This window comes from Lepisma saccharinum, chromosome 4, assembly GCF_977018435.1.
Source record: "Lepisma saccharinum chromosome 4, izLepSacc3.1, whole genome shotgun sequence".
In the NCBI taxonomy this organism is placed as follows: Eukaryota; Metazoa; Arthropoda; class Insecta; order Zygentoma; family Lepismatidae; genus Lepisma; species Lepisma saccharinum.
The window spans coordinates 70323561-70348105 of NC_139232.1; the positions used below are offsets into that span (position 1 = coordinate 70323561).

At 36.9% G+C, this 24545-nt stretch overlaps 1 protein-coding gene across 1 annotated transcript; it reads right to left on the bottom strand.

The window, feature by feature from the left end:
• Window positions 1-75: 75 nt before the first annotated feature.
• LOC145987190 (alpha-latrocrustotoxin-Lt1a-like) lies at window positions 76-20081 on the bottom strand. The gene is made up of 8 exons (XM_083121705.1): window positions 19987-20081; window positions 18201-18367; window positions 14288-14388; window positions 10288-10392; window positions 8826-8877; window positions 6730-6849; window positions 4388-4549; window positions 76-871 (listed from the first exon to the last, which is right to left on the bottom strand). Exons 2-8 carry the CDS (start codon window positions 18358-18360, stop codon window positions 750-752), a joined length of 822 nt encoding a protein of 273 aa, XP_082977831.1. The 5' UTR covers window positions 18361-18367; window positions 19987-20081; the 3' UTR covers window positions 76-749.
• Between the last annotated feature and the right edge of the window lie 4464 nt (window positions 20082-24545).

A 24545-nucleotide genomic window follows, 5' to 3' on the forward strand; every position in this document is an offset into this window, starting at 1 on the left:
ATTTGAATAAATGAATGGGAGAAATTCTGCATTAAAAAATGAACAAATTAATAAACATTGAACTAGTTGTAATTATTTTAACAATTATATTACTCCTTGTGGGTTAGGGAAACAATTGATAAGCTACATCAGAGGAAACCCTTGTCCGTATTGACAACTAAGGTGTGTGGTCTAGTCAAACCACTTATTGAACATATAACTGAAATGTCATTTTTATTTTCTAATATATATTGAAGATAAAAGTAACACACATTTAAACAAATGATTTATAAAATCACATATTGAGAACTAAGCTCAAGTTCTATTAATATTTACAATATTGTTTATAATAGAAAGTAGAAAATATTGCACAAATTAAATAACATTATGAGTGAGGATGAATAAAATTCATTAACAGCTTGCAAATAGCAGCTCCTGTCTGTAAACTTAAACATTTAATACTTCAAACATTTTTTTTGGAAGTCAATTGCAACAATATAATGTATCACAGAAATATGTAACTATATTACATGTGCTACATACATTTACTTACTTTTTATTATATAACAGAGAATAATAATATTGCAAATCAATAAGCTCTACATACATTTCAAACATGTGCAAATGAACCATACATAGTAAAATATTTACCATTACTTTATCATACTTAATATCTGGGATAAAAAAAATCTACGTTCACTGATAAGAAAATCAAAGTTATACATATTCAAATTTAATTTTTTGCTCACATATAATTTATTTTCTTAGGGTTAATGTGTTTTAGCCAGTTTAGGAATTGATGTACCATTTGGAGGAATTGGTGTGGCTTGTGATTTCTTTGATGAAGAGTTGCCAACATTAATGCTTAGGAAAGAATATGCCAAGTGATGACCTGTAAAAAAGAAAAGAGAGAGGGAATGCATTAGATCAATTAGAAAATTTTAATACTTCATAATAATAAAAGTAGCTACTGTCCACTTAAACGTACTACATTAATTTTGGTACTCCAAGTGTTTAGTGACATCATGTTGTAGAGTACTGCAATGAGCATTTTTCGCTCGAGCAGCAAATAGTTCACATGGGCAATGCTAGATGGCATACAGAATTGATAGGTCTTCCACTCGAATTACACTCGAACTCTCGTACACGTATTTCCATTCTTTGTCTATGGTAGTGGGCCCTCAAATATAGATCATGAAGTAAAAGACGAAGTGAAATTGAAAAATAAGTGAACATAGTCATCATCTCCATGTTAAAATGCAGTTTCGTATATCTTACCAAAATATGTGAAAATGAAATAGATGATTATGGGCTCAAACTGCCTAGGATGACATTTTATGTTTCTACGATTATTGTCATATTAAAATGATGTTCGATTGAATGTTATAACTGCATTTTATTATTTCGCAGAATATGATTATCCTTTTCAGTAAGTAAACAATGATGTACATGAACTTGTTGCACAGCGATACATTATTTGTAATTGCTTAGGCAGGGCTGTCAGCATGTGTATTCATTTTACGTTTCAGTCTGTAGATATTGCATACTTTCATATGTTTTGTATTTGAGTCTTACGTAATAATATGATTAGATTAGATTTAGAATTGTAATTGTGTAGAGTGGTTTCCTTCCATGTATGGGTTTTAGGTTGACAGTGCTGCTTATTAGACTCTGAAATACGGAATGATGCCAATCATTCTACTATGAGTGCGGTACGTTCAAGCGTGGGAGATTCGAACGAGTTTGAGCGAACGTAAGTGGTCCCATGGATCACTCTATCGTGATCCTTTGGAAAGGTTTTTGGTTATTTTGTATCTAAGTTAATTGTGATGATGAGGATGGATGCTGAATTGATGATGCCTTACCCAGGGTTTCAACCTAGGGGTTTCGTAGTATGCCAAGCTATGTTAGGTTAGGTGAGAAAATCAATACACCGCACATTCCTCCTCGCTTAGCCAGCTCCTATTACTGTGCTGGTGGGTGAGTGGATGATGTAATGCTGTGTTGTCGTCATCTTCATTCGATTTTTATACCATTGTGAAAGAAAACCCGAACAGAGTAAAAGTAGACAACTAATACAATGAATTAAGGAAATGGAGCTATTATGTAAAACAAGCTACAAAGTATGCAGTGCAGAAAGCAGAAATCAGAGTTTTATCAAGAAAATCAGAAAAGAGGGGAAGGCAGTGGCAAGGTTTTGACACCCAGTAAACATAGACCTTTCAAAAAAACTAAAAAAAAAAAAAAAACTAAGCTGGCCATAGGTGACTTTGGTAGGACCATAATTATATAATTAGAAGAATAATTGCTAATTTCTTTGGGGATGAATGTTATGAACAATGTTCAGATACTGTGAGAGCCTGTCAGAATTAGGCTGCTCACCTCTGTAAATGTACATATATGTAGTAATATGTATGTAAAGCACATGTTTGTTACACCTGCATGCAAAACACAGGACAATGTCCTGTTCCCGAACACATTCGACTGCAATGAATGTTGCAACCAGTGGCATATTCTGAAAATTTGACCTCTTTACTGCAACAATTCTTATTGATCATAGATATTTATTATATATTAATTTCATATAATAGAAATGAAACACCAATGCAGCCATATACAAGTGAAACAAAAACAGAAGTCAGAAAACTTCAAATTTGCAGCAATTTCTATATAATTGAAAAAAGTTGGTTTACTGATGGTAAACTGGATAACATGGGAGAATATGGCATGGGTGACTGAAGGGAAGTGAGAGGAAGAAACAAATGACTGTCCACTTTAGTTGACAAGTTTGCACTTAGTAAGCCAGCAACATAATTCTCCAGTGGCGTATACTAGGTTAAGAACCTTGGCTATCGCACCATATCATAGTGTCTGAATGGGCAAAAATTTGCTGGTGGGGCTGTTTTTGTTTTTTTAACTCATTTGGGGTGGCAGGTTGAAGTGATGTGACTGAGATTAAAAATATATACCTCATAAATAAAACATGGAAATTACACTGTCAGTAAGGAAAGGATTTCAAGAATTTCATTCTTATTTGCATAAATAAGAGGCCCATATTGTGAAATATTATGTAGGCCTACATACGAGAATAAAAGTAAAATTTCAACCTACCTATTTTCACGATTTTAAGTTCGGGTACTCCTTGTTGGCGCAGTGGTAACGTCGTTGCCTTGAAACTAAGGGGTCCTGGGTTCAATACATGGTGGTTTAGATACCACTTTAACTGTAGGTCCGATCCCCATTAGCTTATCTGTTCATAAAGTGGACATACAAGAAAAATCCACAACGATTTGGAGCTTATCGTCATTCATAATCCGAATAGACAGCTTGTTAATTATGTCCCTCATTTCAGTTCACTACACAATGCAGCATATATCATTCACAAAAATACAATCCACTCACTACTCTATTCACATGCTGCCTCTAAATAAATTGCACGCACCAAGACCACTCGACATGATCTCTACTAGAACTGGTCCTTGTCATTTCGGCAATTTTTAGATGCACTCATAAACCATTCCCAGTCAGCCAACAATTTTTTACTCCCCACTGCATCTCTAGTTGTTTGAAGGTCAACGACCTCTTTTTCAACTCCTCTGCAAGCGTTCAATCATGATCTTGTCCCTGCTATATGCCACACTTTCCCCTTGCCTGTGATAATTTGGCTTCAAAATTCCCCATTTCTGGGAAAAATTGGTTTGCAACATTGACCGAGACTGTTCAGAGGGCTTTCCCCCCCACCATATGCAACCCTGTTCTCTCTCCTGTAACAGTTTGGCTCCACAATTCCCCGATCCTGGGGAAATTACATGGTGGGAAAAATTGGTTTGCAGCATTGATCGGGTGATCTTTGTGGTAGCCCTGTCAAGCATGCTCGTTGAGTTGCCTGCCGGATCTGGGCCAGCCATCTTGCGAATTCAAAGAAAGCAGGCAATGTTTCCAACCCAACTCCTCTAAGAAATCAGGTTCATCTTATTGAAATGAACAATTTTATGCACATTTTCCGATAAATATTTTTTTCTGTATTTTATTCACCGAGTCTGGGCTTTGCAGATAGCCTAGATAGCCCCAAATATACGTCTCTGTAATTCTTGGTTTAGAAGAGCATTAAGACTAGTAAAACTTGATAATAAAACATAAAATTCATGCATTTCCTAAGTGAACACCCAACACTTTACTTTCATGTGTTATGGTACTTATTATTGCCACAAATAAATAAAATCATCCCGGCCAGAAATGAAAATTTATTTTGGTGCTGGAGTTAGCTTGGGTCTTGCAGGGGATGTGGATGGAAAATCCCAGCATCGTCCCAGTTAATTTGCACTCTAATTTAATGCATAAATAATGAATGTAAAAATGAACACGTTACTGATCACACGTGTTCGGGCAACATGTCTGCGTACATTACCTTCTTCTTTGGCCATGTCAACAGGACGTAATCCACATTTCGTTTCTTTGTAAGGGTCGGCTCCATGCAACAATAGCCACCGCACAAGATCAAAGTGCCCTTTGCGTGCTGCAAGATGGAGGGGAGTGAATCCATGGTAGTTTTGTATGTTTATATCACAACCTGAAAAATAGATTTAGTAACATCATACACATCTGATATTGATTCTAAACCGCACAATAAGAGACACTTAAAAGTTTGTCCAAGCTTTCAAATCCATCTCTTGATTCGTCGTCAAAATGTTCCTGGCATGGAACGTAAGAAGTTTTTTAATGTTATATTGATGTTCTGATTAAGACTTTCATATCCTGGAATATTTTGAATAACCATTATTATTATTATTGACATTATGAATAGTGTATTTACTGTGAAAAATTGTCATAATTTTTATGATGATGTAATACTTCTTTAAAATTACAAAATTATTTCGTAAGAACTTGTGTTTCTTGCTTACACATATTGTATTTGTAAAGTGTTTCATAGGTAGAAATCCAAGTAAGCAAAGTGACATCCTACCTCAAATATCTGTTGGCGGTCATATTACAATTTTATTTTGAGAAGTGATATAAAGTGCTGAATAGTGGGTGTTTGTGTACCCGTCTACTGCAATTTAAATGGGGATATTTAAATAGAATGTTACACATTAAAAGACCAATGATTGGAAATGTGTGTAAACTACAATAATGCATCTTGCCATGAAGTTACTCAGTGCATGTTCAATTCATACATCCCATATGTTTTTTTTTTCAGTTGTGCTTTATGGATCACAGCATTCAGATTACAAGTGCAGTGCATCAGTAAGAATATTTAACCTTTAGAAAATGTCAGCCAAAACACATGAAAATTATAATAATATTGTTTTCAGGAGAAAGCAATTCAAGTTCAATGGCTTTCCCCTTTGAAAGATTAATCATTATTTAAATGGGGAGCAAATTTCATTCTAGGTGTTATCACTGTTTTAAAAATGCTCAAGGGGGTTCATACAGTGGCAATGTACTCCATTACACACAAAATTCAACAGATAAGTGGACCAACTTGAGTGCATTTCCACAGATTTTTTTAAAAAAGATATCAGATCCCATGTAGAGCACCTGAATAGCCATATGGTTAACGCTGTTGTCTTTGGTGCGAGCAGTTCCAGCTTTGATCACTAGTGGGAATTCCAAAATTTTGGTGTTGATTCAGCATCATGAGGACAATTGGAGATCTACTTGAAAGCAATAGTATTGTACCCCAATCTCGAAACCAGAAAATAGGAGCGATGGGACTTGATGTCTTGACAACGCATCACTCAACGAAAAAAAATGCTTGGAAGGCCTTGGCCCTCAAAGGGCTGTTTGCATGATTTTTTGTAAGAAGGGGGGGGGGGGTATTATCATATTGAAACATAAAATACAATTACACAGGGGGTTAGCTTGGATTTGTCCTTTGCTATTAATATTCAATACAGTGGATGGCTATTACATGGCACTAAAGGCTTGTGAATTAGTAATATGATATCTGCATGACGTAGTTATTCTGCACGAAGGAGTCTGATTTCACAAAAGGATGACCTTCACCTGCTGTTGTGATGAAATTTTCTTGGGCCACGTATCTTATAGCTTGGTAGCTTAATGATGCAGCATTTGCATGGAAAACAATAGGTCTTGGTTGAGCCATAATTTTCATATAACATTTCAGTAACTTATAATACATCTTCTGTGAGTCATAAGCTAGTTTATCTGAATGTGGTGGTTTTGTGTATTGTAGGCAATATATGATGCAGTTTGGCACTAAATGCACGGCCATGAAATTAGGCAGGTGGCATAAGTTTGCGCTGTTGCCACGTCTGAGTACAATCTTGTGTGTTCGAAGGTTCAAGAGCAGTCCGATTTGTACATATGGGACTCCATTTCTGGGGCCTGTAATAAACTTTCAATTCATATGATCACCAACTGTGAATCGAATGGTACTCGAAAGTGCCCTGGAGAGAGATTGGTCTGATGCTCTAACTAGACAATGCAGCCCAGTTGATGTTACCACACAGTGCACGAGAACCAGTGATGTTTTTTCCTGCTCTCATTTTGCTTTTCCCACATGTGGGAGCAGCTCAATTCTGCCCAGTCACCTATTTTTATGTCCATGTGTTTCATGCGTAATACATTCCAATTCATTCTTTACACGCACTAAAATAAGTTCAACACATGAAACGTAAAGGTTGCCAAGATAGTACTAACAAAAGCTCAAGGGAGATACAAATACTTTGGGGTGCATATTTAATACCTAATTTTAATCATTTTTTGCTTTATACTGAAACACCTTACCTGTATTGTATAAAACATTTACACAGCTAGGATCCCATGACTGTGTGAATTCAGCTGCTCCGTGAACTGCTAGATAGAAAGCAGAATCGCCATCAGTAGTCCGTTTTGCAAAATCTGCACCTGTGGGTATAAAACAAATCGCATGAATTTAACTCTTCATATATGTATAGTCTTTCAACTATGGAAGCCGGCAATTCATGATGGGTAACCAACTTTGTGATTTTTTTTTATTATTTTACTGTTACCGCAGCTAATAGCTGTAAAATGCATGCCACTGATTAGAAATCATTAATAGATCCCAGATTTTTATGTAATATCAAAGTACAAAATATGTACATAAATATGTAACAACAATTGATAAAATATGTACCTAAATATGTATTATGAAAAGAATAGGTAGCTAAATGTGTAGTATCGAAGAATATGTAATATTAGTAATAATCGTGTTCCAAGCATTTTCAAGAATTCTGCTAAATATTTATTTTATTTGAACATATTCAACATAATTTTAAGGACATAAGTTTTTCAAATGAAAATTTGTATCCGATTTATAAACTCAATAAAGCACATCAACGTGTACATATTTAAGAAACCAATTTTATCAACTATTAATCACTTTTCACATCACAAATTATTGTACAACATGCAAATGTAGGAGCAGATTCTGGAATAATTAATGCATACAGGACTTACTTGTGTACAGAGTGAACCACTAGGTACTTTTTCATGTTTTCAGCTGCCCTACACTACCATCGATCAGAAAGAACAATCAAATGAAAATACATATCTACTTTTGTACTTTTTGTACAGGGGAACATATTGTGTAACATACAGGAAAGTAGCTTTCTTGTTCTAGGTGCTTTGCATAAACCTAAAAACGGAATGAAAATATGTAACCAGAAAGGGTGGGGGGGGGGAGAAACTCCAGCATCTTACGATAAATAATAGTTCCCGTGATTTTTTGGGGGGTGGTTCAGCTTGTCTTTTGACTTACCAGTAAATTGTAGGTGACTGTAAGCACTATGCATCTCGTTGATTAGAAAATATGACATTACAAATTTTCATCATGTTTCAGAGATCGAAAATATAGGGAAAATGATCAAGATAGGAAAAATCACCGAAATATGTTGTTTTATGTGAAGTAACTTAGCAAATATGTAACATAAAACTTATGTAAAATAATGTCAGTTATATAATTCGTTGACATTTTCCTGTTCAAGGTATGTATCTAGAAAGGAATGGAATATGTAATTACATACAAATCCAAGCTCTAATCATTAGTATCACCCTTTGAAGTGGAAATTGTTAGGTCAGGGAGGGGGCTGTTTGCTCAGAGTTCAGCTGGAGAAATATTGCTATGGTTTAACGTGATGGCAGAGAGACAATTGGGAGGGAGGGGGTGCTCTGTTGAACTTGTGCTCCTATCTGAGGGAATAGATATCCCCGCTGCAAGCACTGATTGGTATGCATAAACATAAAAATCTTTATTATTGTTATTTCTGTCCAACAAGTGATCCTTTGTAGGAAAAATGAGAGGAATTGAAGAAAATACAAATAACTTAATGCATGTTGTAGGAACTGTTATGTTTCAAGGCATCATAAGTTTTTTTACTGGGAATGTGGTTAGCTAACAATTTTTACGTCCTGCCTATCCTCTGGCAACATCAATGCCTACATAGGTTATAGTATTCTCAACAATGTTTTACTCTAAGGACCCCACATATTTTATCTGTGGAGGAGGAAACATAAAAGACTGTGTGTTTTACAATTGTTTTTGAAAAATATGCCCTACCTAGAAGTCAGAACAAACTTGGACATGAGATTGATTGGAAAAAAGCACTTCGTCTTTAGGATTGGTATCTTAAAATACAGAGGACTCTCTTTAATTCGACCTTGGGTAATTCAATGACCCTTGAAGTCGGTCATCTTTAATGATGTGATGCTTTTGTTAATTCGAATTTTGGATATTTCAAACTTTTTTCGTGTCCCGAATTAAAAAAAGAGTCCACTGTATAAGTAATTACAATTACTCCAAATCTATTACAATATGTGATAATTTGTAATCATATGTGGACTAATTTTATTAAACCACCAACCTCTCTGCAGCATAAAGGTTACAACATCAGCATTTCCACTCCAACAAGCTCTCTGAAATAGGAAAATATATTTGATATAAATTCATGTCATATTAATCATATGAGACAAATAAATTGTTCATTAATTATAAACTCAGGAATATTTTATTACAAGCAAGTATAAATAGCAGATTTTTTAAAAAAATATGTATATGTCAATTCATAAAGTTACTTCACCACATACATGTTTTGTGCATTTTTAGGTATTTGTTCTATATATTGTGTTTTGTTTTATTTATGTCCTGAATCAGTTTGAATCTGAAGGGAAAAGTTATTTGTCCAAATACTTACATGTATTTTTTAATGGAAATGCAATAACTGGGTTTATTTTTTCTTACATAATTAAGTGGCATACTTTCAAGTTCTTGCTTGGGCATGGGTGTTCTTTGTGAGTATACCCTCATCAATTTCATGCAACCATTACTCATCCTTCTTGTTGTTATTAGCTAAAGTGGCAGTAAAGTGATGCAAAGTAACCAAAATACATACAAATACATCTAGCATTGGCCGATACTGACACCAGTATCGTTGTCAGCTCAGGCATAATATGAACATTCAAAATGTTATTTATTTATACTTCTGCCTGATAATTTGTATACAATATTTCCATGGTTTTGAACAAGGATCATCATTCAATTTACTTTATAATGACTGATACAACTTAAATCACTGTGCTCTTACATATTTATATAAGGGACAAATTAAATAGTATTCTCTTGATATCTGTTAATTTAGGGATATCAATATATAAATTCATTGGTAAAATTACTGACACTATTACAGATCTGATATTTCTATAAATAGCCTTTTATTTGGTGCCAAATTCTGTCATTTTCTTGCTTTTTTAAATGGATATCAGAGTAAAGTATAATTCATGCACACTGATTATCAAGGCTACACTATTTCATTTTTTTTGAGGTAAAACTTATTTCAGTTACCTGCCAGTGAGGAAGTCACAAGTTCTTCATGGAACATTTGTAACCAATATGAGAACTTTATCAGGTATTGTCAAAGTTTTATACAGATTCTTTATTTATATTAGCAAAACTTTCAAATGAATCCATTCATAATCTATATATTTTCAAATTATGATAGCACAGGGTGTAAGTCATGCATTTTCAAATAACCATTTGTAGCTGCTCTAGTGACCAAATGCATTGAAGAGTCACCTCGTTCCCAGTACTAGTTTTGGAGAGTGAAGATCCAGAAATGGCAGTTGAAAGGGTGAATTTCAATTGAGTACCTCATAATACTGCAAACAAGAATTCTGTTGGCATCTGTGGTCTAGAGCAGTATTTCTCAAAATGGTCTAACTTTGGGGGGGGGGGGGGGTCCGAAATGGAACATGTCAATGAAAGTCGGCACTTACCAAATGTAATTATTGATATTGGCCATGATACATGAAGCATAATATCACACTTACCAGAAATGGTGTGAATCCATAAGGTGGAATTGGCTCATTTACTGCTTGGGGACAATGTTCTACAAGTTGCTTGCAATAGTCTGCATACATTTTGTCGTCACATTTCTGTGAAAAGAAGACAAGAGAATAATAAATATTAGCCACAACTTTTGTACCACCAATTTGGACTTTATTGAAAATTCACTTTAAGATTATATTTAATGCGGAGTATTTCATTTCACATGCATCTGTCTTTGTTTAATTGGTTATTAAATACCATATGTTTCTGCTGCCATGTTATAATGTATTGTATTGTATTTTATTTTCATTCTGTGTACTACATTGCATTACACGGTGGTGTGGCGTGATATTTTCAAAAGTATTACCGGCCATCAGACGTTATCATCTCCACCCTACCCCCCCCCCCCCAAATACCTTTGATCTAGATTTTTGTTCATTTCGTTCTTTTTTTTTTCAATCCACTCAGTAATTTAGCCACAATCACTCCTAGAAAGAACTACCACTCATGAGAGAGTTACTGCAAAAATCCAGTGAATAGTAGTAGAGCCTTGTCAACCATCTCTGTTTCTTTGCAAAGAGGTGGAAAGGGGAAGAATAACCACACATTCGGATCAGTTTGATGTTTGTGCGGTGAGCAGATGACAGAATTCCCCTCCTTCAACGGTGGAAGAGAAGTCCAGATGTACGTACTACTGTTGCCAACTTAGTTTTTTTGGAGCAAGGTTTGTCCGAATCACATCAAGTACTTATCTTTTCATCTATTACGTCAACAGTCTCAGTTGTAGTTAAGTCCAGTTTTGGCTTTGCAGTCTAGCTCTAGTTGCTTCAGAGAAATAGTATCCCCCTTTTAGGCAGGATTTAGCTCTTTTATGGAAATCCAATGTGACAACACTTGCTGATCCGGTAGGCTGGACTAGCAACTGGGCCCCTAAACAGGCATATGAATAACCCCGTAGCACACTTCCCTCTAAGTATTTCCCCGCTCTTCCCTTGCATTGGTGCCCTTTCCTATTGTTATCTTGAGGGTAGCGGAACGGCCTGCCTCTTCTCTTCTGTCGGCTGCAGAAAAAATGTCCTCTGCAATATATACTCGACTGCAACACTGCCGGTTAACGTATTTAACAATGTTGTTTTTTATTGAAAAAACTTTTTAATTTCTTTACATTTTGCTGTTACCTGCAGTAACACCGGTTACATGCATGCCACACCTCTGGCATTACATATTTCTACCTATGGAGAACGCATCATGAGATCACATGAACACATAACGACTTGCATTGCAAATTAGAGCTTATAGTTATCCACTGTATAATTACACATTCACACAATAAAAAAAAATTAAAGACGACAAATACAAAAACAAATTTTCCCTCAGATCAATAACATCCTGATTCAAAAGAACATCATGTGCAAGGAACTCTTCTATACCATAAACTCCATGATGCAACATATCTCTAAGGGCCAGGGCCTGCCAGAGCAGCTTTTTCATTGGTTGGCATGTGATCAGCACATCCGAGTCCTGTTGCTGCTGGTTTCTGACATTTGCGACCAGAGTCCACTACCTCTTCTTTTTCAAGTAGCCCCAATTGTCCTTATGACACTGGGTTAATATCGAAATTTAAGTGGCTCTCACCATGAATCAAACCTGGGACCACACACCAAAGGCAAGAATGCTAACCATTTTAGCTACACAGGAACACTTCTATGCCATTTAATGACATTTCTAAAGAGATAATTACATGTTATTGTATACTCATGTTCAGTGTACTTTGTTTGCAAAGATCAATTCTGTGAATTACATGGAATTGGAATTGGTTGAATCATAATGACATGGATTGAAACATACATACATATACATATAATCTGGGAATGTAGCCCAGTGGAATCAATGGTTTTTGTACTGATAAGACTACATATGTCATAGGACCTGGGTTCAATATCCACTGCAAACATACAGTGGCTTGGATCCCACTTTAAAACTGTAGGTCTAATCCTGAGTAGCCTTTCTATGCATAAAGTATACTTAAAACTCAACTCAAAGTTTCACACGGTTTAGAAACCAGTGAGAACATGAGAACCAATAATAATAACACTACAAGAGTTTAAATATTACAAGGCTAACATGCACAGAAAATGAAACAAACTATATACATAAAAACATGGATTGATTGATTTGGTTTATAGAGTTACAGTGCCTTGACTAACGTAGTGTGGAAAACGACCCAAGAAACTAGTTCCCGAGATGGATGACAACGTAGATGGCAGTACGATCAGTATGACTGCTAATTTTCTTATGACTGTAATGCGGCTTAGTTAGTTTTTGGAATATATTGTGGAGATTTGTTTGTCTTGAAATGCGGTACGCGAATTGATGGAAACAGTTATATTTGTGGAGTGATTTGCAGTCACGAAATGGCATTAATTTGAAAAGAAAAGTAAAATAAAATTAATAAATAAATAGCATGCATAATGCAAGAAGAAACATCGCAAAGTGATTCCGGACGTCAGGTGTTCGATTGTGTACTAGAGTTTTATTTTTCTATGTTATTAGAATATAAATATTATCTTGAGAGATATTTCATACCAAGATGACAAATCACAAGTGTCGCTTGGAAGCGAGCAGTCCGTAATCAATGCAGCCTTTCGAACCGTAGGGGGACAAGCTCTGACTGCACCGTTTCCTCAAGGATATTTTACACCAAAGCGACACGTGACAAACGATATGAGGATTTCACACCAAAGCGACACAGGTCCTTCGGTCCAAGGCAACTTTCATATCAAAGCGACACGCGACACATATTGCTTGGAACCTCATGTGCAATGAATGCTATTTTACAGTCTGGAAGTGTGTGTCACTATTGTGACAGTGTGATCATCCCATGTTGCTTGTCCCATTGGTCTGAAAGTTTCCTTACACTCATGTCGATGGCACTAAGAAATTTTTGTGGGGTTCCCCTTGTCGTTTCATGCAATCATCATTATCATCATCGCTGCGATTAGTTTAAAGTGGAAGAAAAGAGACAGTAAATATCAAAAATACAAATGCTTCAGTGTGTATATCTTTAAAAGAAATGATGATGATGGTAATAATAATGAACCTAATTTATACACAAAAATTTAGTTGCCAAGAGCATTCCACGCGTATTTTTTCTCCCGTATTATTAACAAAAGTATGATGATAACAGGACGTGGTCGACTGTCTAGAATGTTCGTTAATATCTTCGCGGCCACTGTACCAAATATCATAGCAATTATCACATTCGTAGAAATGCTTCATGTAAAAGAATCAGACGTTGCAGCGAAAACTTCATTTACTTCCATTATAAGCAGACGAATGCCATGCAGGTGTACCGACACCAGTTCCTCTAGCGGTATCATATTCGAGTGGAACCAGCCAGAGATGCCAGAACAGTGCCGTTTTCCACACTACATTATTCAAGGCACTGTAATAGAGTGTTGCAACAAAAACTTCAAAAAATACTGAAAAATGATCTAAAAGCTAAAAGAGGCTGGAAAATGCAAAACAATAGCACTGTTTTCTAATTCTAACTGAAGGGAAACGAACTGATATCAGGTGTAGCATTGTTTTCAAGGATCAGAAAAAATATGGTTTTTCATCAACTTCCGAGCCCTACTTATTGACCCTCAGCATTTTAAAAATTTTGAATTATTTTTCCTTACCAGCGCAATAATTGTCGGGAAAGCACTAGGTAACTTACCTACACTACTCCCACAAAAACATAGAGGCGCTTGCACCTTTTGCAATTTGCATCAATAATTCACATAACAAACCTTGGTTTTGATGAGCAGGCATTGAGTGCCGCACGCGGGACATTTGTGCTGCAATAAGGATGCGGATGACGGAGGGTTAACAATTATAAACAGAATTTTCAGTCTTAGATATGTTTTTCTCTGGGTTGAGTGAAAAATCTCGTAGACATATCACATAATGAGAAATGTAGAGGTATCCTGAAAGAAATTTGTTTGCATATTTACTTACACTAGCAGTCAAATGCATTTCTTGAATTATTTCTTCTTGAGTGAGTTTATTGATGTCCTTTGGTGTATGCCATCCTCCAGGAAAGCCCTTCTTCTCCAAATCTATTTTTAAAAAATTAAGAGAATGGTTATATTTAGCTATTATTAGATATTTAATTCTGCTCAATAGGTGTTCAGGAATTTCAGAAAAAGGTCAGCTTGCATGACGAGGCTGCAATGAGACCAGTTGATATCCTAAGTATGCTCAATAATTAAGCCAATCATTCCTTTGTAGATGGCTTTTATATCTGTGTGTGTAACATATATCTATATGAACTCTGTTGAATTTGAAATTGCTTAACTTAAAGTTTCCGATATGCTTGAGCTGCAAAAACTGTACAATTGTGACCATTAGTATTAAAATCAAATACGTACATGCTCTTGTGTGTCAGCTCCTTTCCTTGATGCCCTAATCATGAGTTTGTTTTGCTTGAAGCTTAATTCATATGTGGTGAACACTTTGATTTTTCTTCTCACTCCTTGTTTCAACATATTTTTGTATATACCCATCATTTCTCCCCCCCCCCCCATTAATGTTCAAGGTCTGCTGAGTGGCTTTTATGCATGGTGAAGCATGGTCAGCACATTGAGAAGAATGGAATCAGTATCATTAAAATTTTGGGATTGTGATGTTAAATCTGTATGGTTAGGTCAAGGGAAGTAAACAATAGCAATCATCATCACAGATGTCTGCTAAATTTTTCCTAAAGGGAAGGGCTGAAGGAATTTTTCCAAGGGGACAATCGAGGAATTTCCCCCAGAACACTTCTTCAGTTCAAATCAAAGTTACTTCCTGTGACGACTTGTACCAGTCCTACTTGTAATTATCAGTGCCTTAATAATTAACACAAATTCCGTGTCAAAAAAGAAGTGATATGTTTAAAATACATATGTAATTTTATACTGGCATTCATTTCCCAGAGAGCACGCCCCTTCTAGTCCCCTTTCGGATGTACATGGTGGTGATGATGATGATAATAACAACTTAAAAAGTTTTGTCCGTCAATTTTGCGTGCAGATTTGTTTTAACTCGAGTTAATGTACAATCACTGGCAATAAAAACGGGACACCAAGATCCTGAAATACTCCTTCCCTGCAATGTGTTATGCCTAAATCTACGGCTGTGGTAGAAGTTGTCATTGAAAATTTGCTATTAAAATCCACTTGTCGCCTTAGAGTTAGGCAACACACATAACACCTTGTATTTCAGGATCTAGGTGTCCCATTTTTATTGTAGGTGACTGTACAAATAAAGTAAACGAGACTGAACCTACGATTTTAAGTGGGTCCTGAAACACATGGTTCTAACAAGACGTGTAGGGTAAGAGGTCTTTCCGCCAAAACCGCAGACGGGGTGAGTACATTGGAAACAGCGTCCACGTGACTTAATGGCGGGAAGCCAACAAAGTTATGCCTAATGCCCAGGGGCGCGTTGTTACCTGCGGTAACAGTAAAAATTAAGAAAAGCAGGATATTGGTTTAATTCCGCAGAGAATGTTTAAAAAACGCGTCTCTGCAAGATTTTATAGTCTTCCACAGTCGGCGATAAATAGTCCCAGGGTCCTGTGTTTTCGCTGGAGGAAGCCTATATTAAGTAACACTTGTTACCAACTTGTTACCAGGGAAGAGGAAAGAAACTGCCAATGGGGAAAATCCATCCCCCAGATTCATATGCTGTTTCCCGCGCTTCAGAAAGCTTCATGCCTTCTCCAGTCGTCACCAAAGAAACCTGAGCGGCATGTCATGGATGACCTTCAGTGGCGAAGCGTGACATTTTTACGTAGTCATCGCAAGACTTGCCAAACGTCAGGGTCAATCTTTCAACCCAGGAAGGGGGAGGGGAAGGGGGCATTCCTACATTGATAATGATGATGATAGTGTTCGTACATGACGTGTGAAGTAGAGATGGCTAAATCTATTCTTAAAAAAAAAAATTGCTTCCGAAAATGGGTAGTAGAATTTTTGAATCGAGATTTTTAGATTTTCCGGAACCCTGATATTTTTGGCCATCCCTGGTGTGAAAGTAAGATATGTTAGGGAAAAGGTTCTGTTTGAGTAAGTGTCTTATCACCTCGAGAACAAAAATCTTGATCAATCTTGTCATTTGTAAGCATAGTAAACACAAACAGCAGGAAGTACTTCGTGTTTTGTAAACCAAGAACATTTTTTCCCCAAAAAATTCGATATTTGAACCGCAGAATCCAAAAAAATTAAAAGAAGAAATACTATGAAGAAAATAGAATGGATCCAGAACTGCTTTTTCTTTCAGTTCTTTCTAGCACTAACCGTGGGGAAATTTATGCTTTTGCTTACTTATATTTTTTCTATGCACTATTACTTTCATCTTGTATTCTGTGTAAGTTGCGTTGCGATGCTCTCCAATATGTTTTTTTCTCTTAAAAAAACAAGAGCGTTGCATGCTTTACAGTGCTGGACATTATGAGAAGTTTCATCTTGATGTCACAGAAACCCTGCCGTGTTTTGTAAACAAGGAGGCTGGAAAAAAAAGGTATCTCATGACCAGACCTTGAAAAGCAGGGAAAAAGCGGTCGAAGGACCTTGGATTCGCAGACCTGCTGCGATGAGCTGGCCCACCTGACACCAATGCACTCAACGGAAACGCAGCGGGACGGTTGCGCACGGGGGAAAGGGGTGTAGAACTGGGCTCTCCTTTCGATGCGCTAAACTTAGCGAATCTCTTGCGTATTTCTATGTAGCTGTTTAATGGTGTTACTTGACTAATTTCGCTCATATGCGAATATTCTGATTTATTTTTCTTCTTCCCTAAAATATTTAAAAAGCAATATTTTTATTATTTTGCTTTGTCATCGCCGCATCTCTCTGATGACCTTGTACGTAAAAGCACAAGAGTTTACGCACAACAGACGCATTTATAACCCTTCGGAGTTAATAAGTGCATCACGATCACATCATTCTTTTCCATTGCTTTTCTGTCTCCTCAATTTAACGCTGGCAATAGGAATGAATTGCAGCCTTAAAAATGCAATGTGTTGCCACTTCTCTACGCCTTTTGTTAAAGCTGGTAGCAACAATGAGATGAATGATGATTAGATCAAACCCAATAGAGCAGCCATATCATGTAGGCAAGAATAGCAAGATCATATGACTTTCTTTCCCCGGATGTGCAATGTTGAAGCTCAGTTTCTTCCTTTCATGTAGATCTGGATTCATTTGCTTCACGTACACCAGCAGGAAATGAATTTTCTGCCAGTCGATTAGAAGTTTATGGTATGTACACCATAAGTGCAACAATAATTCTTAGGATTTATTTACCCCGTGAAGAAATGATGAAAATTAAACGCACTGGAAAACGAAAAAATAATTTGAGAAAAACACCTTTCTCACAAATATATCCACCACTTCATGTGATGTAATAGAACTATTACAAGCGCAGCGAATCTTTTGTAGCCTACAATTTCATGAATAATAAAATTAATTACTTGGTCAAATCTCGATCGTGAAATATTCATAGTATTTCTCCAGTTTATTGACGATATGTAATATTTTATAATTGGTATATAGGGTAATCGAAAAAACTTCCATTGCGAGTCGACGTATTAGAAAAAAAAATCCGTTCTGAAATTGAAACTGGCATTTCGTTGATTTACATTCAGTCATGTATGTTGATATTGAGCCAAAGTCATAACAAGATCAGCTGGCCAAACTTTCTAAATATATGTTCAATTATACTGTTAGCACCTATCATATCATAATAATAGTTTATTATTACTTCATGTCGCATATAAAGCAGCCCGTTTAGATGCATGCACCAGGCGTGGAATATAATTATCTTAGGTCGAACTATCTACTTCATTGCAGACTCAGTAATAATGTTTATATTTAACTATTCTTACCTGATGTCTGTAAACTTGATATGTATCTTTTTATAGTAAGAGGAGTACATATTATTATTGTAGTGCATATAATTGCTGCTGCAACAATTACTGTGAATTCCAAAGGTGCATTTGCGATATGGTTAAAGTTCGCTCGTCCTTGGGTAATAAACGATTCCATTGTCAATCTGCAAAGTAATAAAAGCATATTTGAAAATCTAAGTCAAAACTTACACAACACCCTCCCGCGTGCAACTCTGGCTTACAAACTCATTTAAAGTTACGCACCAGCATTCTCTGCCAACTTGAGATCAGTATATACAACAAATCGTCGTGTGAGAACCAGACGGACGTAACTCTAATTTATCAAATTTACAGGACAGGAATATGTCTGACTTAAAAAGAGTCAGTAAATTGGAGATACGTGACTCCACCTAACTGCAAGGATTAGATTGATTGATTGATTGATTTGCTTTATTTCACTTCGCTTTTGGGCCACTTTTGGCTAATTTGCCAAGATGGGGATGAATGATGATATGATGAATGAACACTCACAAACATCCATACCCAGGCCGGGATTTGAACCGGGACCCTTGGCATTGGAGCGCGATGTGATAACCTCTCCGCCACGGGGTCGGCCAGCTTAAGATTAGAAGTGGAGATACGTCGATCTTGCTCCAAATAGAAATCTTCAGATAAGATACGTTAAACACGACTGAAAATTTCATTTTTGAGATACGTTCTCTGGTTCTCATACGACGAAATTTACTGCGCAACTTGAGACGTAACTTTGGGGAAGGGGAGGGGGTAGAATCGAACTTGAGACTTATCTTTGGGAGGGCGGAATCGAAAAGTTTTCCATCCCATAAAAAGAGCACCGAAAACTCTTTGCTACCTAACTGTTACATTTTCGAAATCATAGAAAATGCTCCTTATTTCATTGCTCCTCAGGTCCCAGCAGGTTAACAAAGATACCCCAACTTACAAATGTTAATAGACTTTAAATTCGGTGGGAAGTGCACCTTTTGTCTCCGCCAAGTTATGGATCTCACTTCTCTCTCTAATTTTTTTTTTTAGGGAATCTGAAAGGTACTACGAGACGTGTGATGTGTAACTAACAACATCGGAAAGATATAGTTCTAATAAATGCGTATTCCAATTTTGTTCTTCTCTCGCTTTCCAAAGGTGGCCATTCGGTTACGTAAGAACCCTTATTTTAATATCTACTACTGATCTAATACATTTTTTCCTTTTTTGTATTATTACTATTATTGTGATGAAGGTTGAGTGTGCAGAGCTGAAAAGCATCCTTCTGCACCGCTTTGCTACCATTATTCCTGTTTTAAACAATGTGGATGGAAAACTGGAAAACTCATCCTTCCCCATAGAACAGAAATTTTCACTATAAAATTTATTTATTTTTAATTTCGATTTATGGGTATAGAAACTACTTGTGTTCAGTTTCCAAACATCTTTATACAATTCCAACTAAAACTGTAATTATGTCCTGACAAATATATACACAAAACGCATACTAATGCGAAGACTAACACAACATGTATTAATTCAACAACATAACTTTTTTTCTGTTTAGGTTATCAGGAAAACGTACAGGCGTAAGATTTTTCGATATGATACCACAAATGTACGAGTTTTAAGAAAGGAATTTTATCATGAATCAGCGTCAACATGCTATAAAGCATAAGTCTTGTTACACGATCAAATATTTTTGTCAGCATACACGTTTTAATAAACACACTGTGTGTTTCTAAACAAAATGAAGATGTTAATTAGCAACTTTACTCGCCTTATTTCAGTCAAAAGTAAAATACTGAAATAATAGAGTGGCCTAAACTTTTTCTCTATGTCATTGCTCTTCCTAGTGAAAAAACATGTTCTAGACCGATCATCACCTTGTAATGACAATCAAGATGATGTATCCCACAGAGTTTTCAATTCTGCCGCAATGTCGCTAGTAAGCGTCTCCTCGTTGATTGTGAGATGGAGTTTTCAAGCTTTCAACAGCTGACAAAAACCGTGTTAAGGTTGACGCGCACTGAGACACGGCAACAGAACGGAACAGTTTCGCTTCCGGCGTCTCAGTTGGCGATAACCCTCAAGATAACCTGCAGACTTCTAGCCAAAAATTCCGTGCTTCGGTTCTGCACGTTCCTCTGTTGTAAGCGTGGTTACACCATTTGATGTCAATAGAAGCAGACGACAGAAGTTCTGTTGTCGAATTTTTCAATGATTTTTAAAGAGAAACATTCACACCTTGCGCTCCGGTCAAGATTCATTCGCTCGCGCTCAGCTCGGGGTCCGGTCGCGCGGATGGAAAGAATATTTGACCGGAGCGTGAGGGGGCGAAGCTTGACTTTGCGAAGCTCGATCGTTGATGTGAACGTTTGATACGGTTCAGTAGCAGTCCTTAGCCCCGTTGCAGAGGATACGTACGAGGGGGTATCGTAAAGTTTTGACAATCACCCTGTTCTAAACGAGCTAGAATTGGTGTTTTATATTGAGGGACTTTGGATTCTCTACATAGTAACCACCCATAGACACACATTTCTCCCATCGTTTCTTGACCTTCCGAAGGCCCTCGTTGTAGAACTCCCTAGATTGCGACGAAAACCATAGCTCAACCTCCATAACGACGTCATCTGTGGTGTCAAATCGCGGACCCCGCAACGAGTTTTCATTTCAGGGAATAAGAAAAAGTCACTTGGTCCGAGATCGGGAGAATAGGGTGGATGCGGCAAGATTTCATAGCCACATTGCCTTTCCTTCCCTGCCGACTTCTGCACCTTTGCCTTCTTGGGTGGGGGGAATGGGAGTGCTTCCACTCCTTGCTCATGGTTTTGGTTTCTGAATCGTTCTGGTAGACCCAACATTCGTCCATGGTTACCAGACGACCAAAGAAATCATCTTCATCCTGCTCCAAAAGGGTTAACATCCGCCTGGAAAGGTCGCACCGTGTGCGTTTTTGAAAGGAGTCAGCAAGCGTGGAACCCAGCGTGCAGACACCTTTGTCATGTGCAATTCTTCGTGAATTATTTTTGAGACACTACTATAACTAAGCTCCGTTTCGTTCATTATTGTTTGAATGGTTGCACGTCGATCTTCCAGGACAAGACACTCCACTTTCTTCACATTGACAGCAACGTCTGTGCATGACGGTCTCCCACTTCTTGGCTCGTCTGTCAGTGAAATGTGGCCAGTTTGTAAATTCGTTTTCCACCTCGCAATAGTCTCATATGATGGGCAATCATCGCCATAGACAGCTTTCATTTCAACATGGATCTGCCGGGCATTATTCCCCTTCAAATGAAGGAACTTTATCACACTTCGGGCTTCAATTTTATCCATCTCACACTTTCCTCTTAACTCATGCGATTTCTGAAGAAACAAAAAAAAACACAATCACTTGGTTTTTGCACTATTAGCTACATAGGGTTTAATACGTTTAATGACAAAAATTCACGCTTATAGCTAAAAAACTTCATGGTGATTGTCAAAACTTTACGATACCCCCTCGTATTCATTCATTCATTCCTTTATTTTGAACCTAACAGCTTTTATGCCTTTTTTTGTCCATTACAATATAGTACATATAAAATGAACATAATTGTTTTATATTAAAATTATCAGTTTCCCCCTATTTTACAGATATTAGATTTTAAAAAAGAAACACTTTGCTTTTTACAATTGTATGTTAACACTTTGCTTTTTACAATTGTATGTTACGCTAGTGTGGATATACCCCCTGACTGTGAGCGGAGCGTTAGGGGAGAGTGACCCGAGTGTTGCTTGAGCGTAGATGTGAATCACGCCTTAGTCCCCCTCCAATCCTAATAGCTTGGATGATTGATTGATTTGCTTCATTTCACTTCGCTTCTTGTGCCACTTTTGGCTAATTTGCGAAGATGGGGATGAGTGATTATATGATGAAATGACACTCTCAAACATTCATGCCCAGGCCAGGACTCGAATACGTAATAATTTATGTTTATTTGAATACAATTCCATATTAAACTGTCCATATAATTTTTAATTGTTCAATTTTCGAAATAACGGAAAGCTAGAACATTGGTTAAATGCAATAAATTAAATTATATAAACAAGCATTTAAACAGTGTTTGTGAATGGAGAATAAAATTCATGATATTTATAAAACCCACAATTTGAGTATTTAACACAAATTATTACACAACTTTAAAAAATTCAACCTGGGCAAACCAAATAACATGCTGCAGCCGTGTCACCGATTCAATTATTGTTTCACGAGACATTACAGAACCTTAGCTAGAAATTCCTAAGCTCATGGCGAGAATTTAATACGGTCCCTCCTTCAAAGAACACACCCACTCTCCTTCGGGTAAATATAATTATTTTAGTAATCCATAGCAATAATTACATGGATTCTATCTTCAGTGCAAATGTTACTTGTTAAAGTAAAATTGTCCTGCGACAAGATGTTAGAAATGCAAAGGAATATGATATTATTTATTTTTATTTTTCTGTTTTATCGGTTAACGTGCAAGATGTTACTACTATATGAAGTTCACTTAGTACAACTATTACAGCATATAGGAAATCAGTAATACAATAATATTGCTAATAAAAGTACATACATCAAACAAAACAAACACTAAGCATTATAGGGGTGTAAGGGGTGCTCCTTCCACGTAGTGCACCCAATAGACAACCTCACTTCCACGTAGTACACCCTGGACTGCAGACCAACGAGGCTCTGGCGACTGGCCCCATGGCCAGTATAATTTTGTTTGTGTTGTCCTGTGTTTTGTCCTTATTCGTACTGAGTGCTCCTTTACAGCCTCAGCTTTTAACGAAAGTCAGAAGATTTTAATATTTTATGATTTTAGTTATGCAACGTTAGAGTTGTTATGTGTAACGATAAGGGGCTGGAACCAGTGGCGATTTCTCTGGGTGTGTAAGTCGTGTGTCAACGGCCAAAGGAAAATGAAATAAAGAAGAAAGTATCTGTACTTTTATAAATTACGATTTTGAGCGTTTTTTTTTCAATTGTCAGTCTCGAGCGCCCGGTAGTTTTCGAACGCGGCGCAGCGCGCAGTGGTTGTCAGGCAGGCAGATCGGTCCGTGACGGGCAGGGCGTTGAAGAGGAAATACAACGTCTTACCACTGCCAAAACATAGCATGACAGCGCATGCGCACCCTGCCACCCACCAGCATGGTTACCTTCTCAAGGCGTTGTATTTGTTCCCAACGATTTGGCTTTCATTCGCCCCGCGTTCCGCGTTGTTTTGCTCGTGATTGTTGTGCATTATTTTTTAAACGTGTGGTGTGAAGTGATGTGATTATTTTAAGATGGAGAATAGTGAAAGTGTTGTGCAAAAGTATTTAAATAATTAATTTTCTTCGCTTTCGTATTCAGAGAAGAAACAAGTGATTGACAATAGTCGACCATCTCCGAATCTCACGATGTCAACATGTGTTGAAGGAAAAAGTTGTGCTGGAAAAGGTTTTGAGAGACATTTTCGAAAAGAACTCTATGAAATTTCAGACTGGCTTTGCGGGTGTGATGTGGTGAATAAATTTTACTGTTGGGACATGTTTATTATTCTAGACTAAAAAAAGGTGTTGGGAATTATGAAGGGTATGCGGATTTGAATCATCTCAATAGAATTTAAAGAAACTATAAAGATAGTGAGTCAATACTGCAGTGAGAAAACACAACGAGTCTGAATTGCATCTTTATAGTTTCTAGTTTTGTTGCCACTCCTACTAGAATTGACGTTCTTTTGGATACTCAACGAAAAGCTGAAATAGAGCTACACAATGAAAAAGTAAAAGAGAACAGGGAAATATTAAAGAGGTTGATTAACGCCGTCTGCTATTTAGCAAAGCAAGAACTGCCATTCCGAGGCCACGAGGAAAATGTAGCATCTCTAAATAAGGGCAATTACATGGAATTCCTTATTGCAAGTGCCGAGTTTAATCCCTCATTAAAATAACATTTATTAAATTCTACAGTTTTTCGCGGTACTTCGGCAGGCATTCAAAATGATTTAATAAATTCAGTTTCGGATGTTCTGAGAGATGAAATCTACAATGAAATTCAAAACACAGACTTTGTGGCTATCATGGTCGATGAAACATCAGACATTAGCAAAAAATCTCAGGTGTCAACAGTGTTACGTTTTTTCTCGGCCTCACAGAAAAAAGCCATTGAAAGATTTCTTGGATTTCATGGAGCGCCGATAAAACTGCAGGAGCTCTTTTTAGTCACGTGACTTAAATAATGGATAAATATAAGTGTGGGGATAAATTAATTGCCCAGACATACGATGGATATTCTGTATTGAGTGGTCATTTGAATGGCCTTCA